Source organism: Alligator sinensis, unplaced genomic scaffold, assembly GCF_000455745.1.
Source record: "Alligator sinensis unplaced genomic scaffold, ASM45574v1 scaffold761_1, whole genome shotgun sequence".
Classification (NCBI taxonomy): Eukaryota; Metazoa; Chordata; order Crocodylia; family Alligatoridae; genus Alligator; species Alligator sinensis.
Window position 1 is genome coordinate 286,510 of NW_005842195.1, and position 4,693 is coordinate 291,202.

Here is a 4,693-nt window from a genome sequence, read left to right on the forward strand (position 1 = left end):
TGAGGGTGGGGGAGAGGGAGGAGAAGGAGAGAGAGAGAGCGCAGCTTATGCAGTAGTTTGATGTTCTGATGTCAACATACATACATATATACATGTACCTATGTAACATTGACTACAAAAGCACTATACTAAATAGATTGTTAGTAAAGATGAACTTGGGAAACCAGCCCCTGTACTGTATAGCTTATATTATCCACAAGATCTAATTGTAGTTTCATACTATATATATCATAACTAAAATGAAATGCACATTTCACAGTATCTGCATACTATACTGTACACTCTCTACATTTACTGACTTACCTCTTGGCATTTCTCAAAGCCACCCTATTTTATTATCGTCTCCCTTGTTAGTGATCGAGTACTATTCAAAATGCTAAAGAAATGCACTAACACAGCAATCCAGTTCTCTCATAATATACAGTAATCAAGTACAGTGTTTTAACAATGCAATTTAATGTATTTATAAACAACATTAAAGAGAACACACACACACATATATTAGAATCACAATTTTCCACAAAATTGTTTATAAATTGAAAGCTGGTGCTTTACTCAGAATTTTTTATTTTATTTTGTCAAATAATGAACAAACAGTGGGGACTGTTAGCTGGATAGGCATCTTAAGGCTGGATAGGCATCTGGTGGGGGTCATCTAACCCCAGCACTCTTCCCTGCCTATGCAAGGGGTCGGACTCGATCTTTTCCTGCCTAGGCAGGGAGTTGGGCTTGATCTGTTGAGGTCCCTTCCAACCCTAGCATCTATGAATCTATGACTTGTCATGTGGGGACTTGTCATATGGGTGTTTAACACCTTCTCTCTCTGGTTCAGGCTCTCCAGATGAGCAAAATTGTCCATGATGCAATACAACAATTAGCTTTTCATGAGGTACTGTAGCTTTTCTCCTTTTGCTGAGACCATGGTGCTTTGTGGAATATCTACTTAAACAGGAATCCTGGCTATCTACAGGAATTATAACATTAAGTACCCATAAGGCACGGTGGTATTTCCAAATCATAATTCTTGCATTATGACTGATATTTGGATGGGGAAGGGTTGGTTGATTGGTCTCATGTTTTTCAGTGTTTGATCCAAATTGAAATTCAGAAATTAATTTGAAATTTTATGAGGTGCAGGAGGAGGATGGGCATGCATTCCCGATCAGGTATAATATCAATGTAAGACTATACTATCTTTATTTGTCATGCAAATACATCCAGAATACCACTTCTTCTGTTTTGTTTACTTTAGCATATAGAAACATTAACTAGAAGAAAATCTTTTCCAAGTCCTCAGTCTTTTTCTTTAATGTATCAGTGAATCATTCCTGTCAGTCTGAAGCTTAAGTTTTTGATAGATATCTGATCCAAGAAACCTGGGATATGAGTCCCTTTCCATATGCATGTAAACAATTTTCTGAGCTTCATCAAAACAGGACTGAGTTGGTTTTTGAATATTCCTGGTAATGGCTTCCCTTGCAGGACTGTCAATATTAATCTGAAAAATAAAACAGTGGTACATAAAGTTGCAATAAGCATGTGGAAGACAGAGAGAAAGCACTACAGAAATGAAGATGAGTAGATTTATACCAATTCAATCAGCTTTGACACCATATAACATGTTGGTGCTATGGCAGTAAGACTATCTTAAAAAAAATAATAACAATAACTTTCCCTGAGTCTTTAATTGTTTATTATCAGTTTTGACAGCTACCCTGACCCTTTAAGGATTCCAAGACCTGGAGCTAGCCAGCCTTGTTCAATTACTCATCTGCTACACATGTGTTTGGTGTTGGACTAAAGTGGGATGAAGAGCAGCTGCTAAGGGGTGATTGGGAAGGAGGATTGATAGTTTGCTCTTATGTGAAGCAAGAAGCCTGGAAACTAAGTGCTCTCTGCAAAGTGCAGTCTGTCAGAAGTCCTCTGTTGAAAGGCCATGGAGTAGGTGACTCTGTTACTTATTTCAGGATGGGCGACAACAGAAATGTCCAAGCTGGAGGGCCAGTTATGTCAAAGACCACAGGAGTCCTCCAGAAGTGAGACTGATAGGCTGACTTGTCCAGAAGTGGGCATTTTGAAAAGGTACATTAGGTACGCATATAAAAATCCTAAAATGATATTTAGGTACCTAAATAGGTAGCTTGATATTCCAAAGTCCTGATCAACTACAATTAATCTATACTTTGGAATAATAGGCTACTGAAGTTGTTATAGTATGAAGTTGTTATAGATATGATCTGACAGAGCTAATACATTATTCCTAACTAGCCAATCTGTGTAGACACCTATTGTAATCCAAGATTTGCAGTGGAAGGTTTTGTGGATGTATCAGATTAGGAAATGCTGGTAACATTTAGACTTCTGACCTCTAACAAAATAATGCATTCAATCAGATGGAGTGGCATTGCTTTGCTATTTTCTAAGACAGGTTTGCCCTTTCAGAGAATGAAAGGGGACCTGCAGACATGTGGATAATGACTGTTCTATTTACTGTGTTAAGATCTTGCAGGGATTGTAGTGTTTTAACTGCAATCTACAGTTTCCTGAATACCCCTGAGTTTTTCTAGAGCAAGAGCTATGTTGAGATCATTATCAAGTCTTGTGTAGAAAATTAAACCCAAACTAGTAGCCTTTTATATTTGCTAAGAAATGCTTGAAAATGTAAAGTAAGTGTCTTAGTAGATCAGAAATCATAAAGAAAATAGAAAGAATCAAACTTCTATTATTTTATTGTACAAAATTGAGATTTAAAAAAAGCCTCATCTCTTACAGCTTGATTTATGATTATGACTGTTAATTCTATCTTTCCTTCCATTTGGGAAAAGTAAAATGGAGTTAATTACTTGAGTATATTGCATTTTCTGTATATACACAAGCAAAATAGGATTAAAAAAAATCACATTTTTAAATCCAATCCAATTTACTTTTTACCTTTTTTTTCACATGAATTTCAGTTTGCAGAGCTAGCCATCCTATTATGTCTTTTAATCTAGAAGCTTTAAACTGAGTCAGTCCCTTTAACCTCAGTCAGACATCAGGGATCAAGCAGTGTCCTTTTTGGCTCACACCTCTGGCAATATAGGTTGTTTGGAACCTGGATAACAATGCATTTGATGAATTAGGCAGAAAATAATTTAGTTTTAATTTCTCAGAGCTGTATTGTCCCTTCAGTGCCAGCTGGGATAGAAGGTGCATTATTGCTATTTATTATTGACAATAAACTAAACAGGCATACTTGTAAAGATACTAAAAATTACCTGTTGAGGAGGAAAGTGCTATTATAATATATTGCCATTTGTTCGAAAAAAACCTGCACAAGCTTGTTCAAATGTGTTTGCAGGAAATCATTAATAGTTATAGCTATTGGTAAATCGTTATAGATATAGGTACATAGTAAATCATAATAGATATAGGTAAATCATTTGGGATGGATTCTTCTTCAAACTCTTTCAGTACCTTTGGGGACTTGATTGGCTTTTAGCTAGCACTGGTCAGTTTTCCAAACAAATGTAAATACACAGAGATTTTACCTCATTTTCAGGTACATAAGCAAAGACTAATGAGTAGGTGCAGTAAGGACCTTATCTAAAGTCCAGTAAAGTGAATGGAAAGACTCATATTATGGGCATTGTATTGGGTCTGAAAACAAAGAGAGTAGAGAACCAGAAACTTGGTTCAGTTAATTTCTGACATTTATTCCTTCTGTGGTATTTGGTTAAATGAGTTGTCTGTATACCTCAGTTACTTGGTCTGTGAAATGAGGATAATGATTTGTTTCAGTACTTCAGCAATTCAGAAATCAAGTTTTGCATATGGCTTTGTATAGGGAGTGCCAGTGCTGAGGATGGGTTGTTACGTTTCACATTCACGCATGTTCCTGTCCTGCGTACAGGACTTCCACCTGACGCAGGAGGTACACGGTCCTACTAGGGGGAATGCCTTACTGGACCTGGTATTGGCAACGGGGGATGATATGGTAGGGGACCTACAGATTGGTAGTCACCTGGGGGACAGTGATCACCAAATAACAGAATTCACCATAAGACGTTGAGTGGGAAAGGTAACTAGTAGGGTGAAAGCGCTAGACTTTAGGAAAGCTGATTTCAATGAACTCAGGCGATTAGTAAAGGACGCACTGCAGAGTAGGAGTTTTGAAAAGATGGGAGCCCAGGAAGGGTGGCTGTGCTTTAAGGAAATGATCCTTCGGGCACAGAGGGAAACGAACCCGATGTGAGGAAAAAGAGAGAAAGGGGCCAGGAGTCTTCCTTGGCTGACCAGAGAAATCCAGGGCAGCCTGTGGACTAAAAGGGGAGCATATAAAAAGTGGAAACGGGGAGAGATTACCAAAGAGGAGTATACCTCCTCTGCTCGCACTTGTAGGGAGGCAGTTAGACGGGCCAAAGCTACCATGGAGCTGAGGATGGCATTCCAAGTAAAGGATAACAAAAAATTGTTCTTTAGATATATAGGGAGTAAAAGGAAGGCCCAGGGTGAAATAGGACCCCTACTAAATGGGCAGAAGCAATTGGTGACGGACAGGGGGGAAAAGGCTGAACTCCTCAACGAGTTCTTTGCCTCAGTGTTCCTAAGCGAGGGGCAGGACAAGGCTCTCGCTCGGATTGTAGAGAGGCAGCAGCAAGGTGCCAGACTACCATGCGTAGACCCTGAGATGGTGCAGAGGCACTTGGAGGAA

The 4,693-nt window shown here is 38.7% G+C and overlaps 1 protein-coding gene across 1 annotated transcript in view; it reads right to left on the reverse strand.

Moving 5' to 3' along the window:
- Positions 1-732: 732 nt before the first annotated feature.
- Positions 733-4,693, reverse strand: part of RGS13 (regulator of G protein signaling 13) — a 16,584-nt gene continuing 12,623 nt past the window's right edge. Inside the window, exon 5 of the mRNA XM_006026501.2 lies at positions 733-1,498. Within this exon, the coding sequence (XP_006026563.1) occupies positions 1,307-1,498 (192 nt within the window). The 3' untranslated portion in view covers positions 733-1,306. The remainder of the gene's footprint in view (positions 1,499-4,693) is intronic.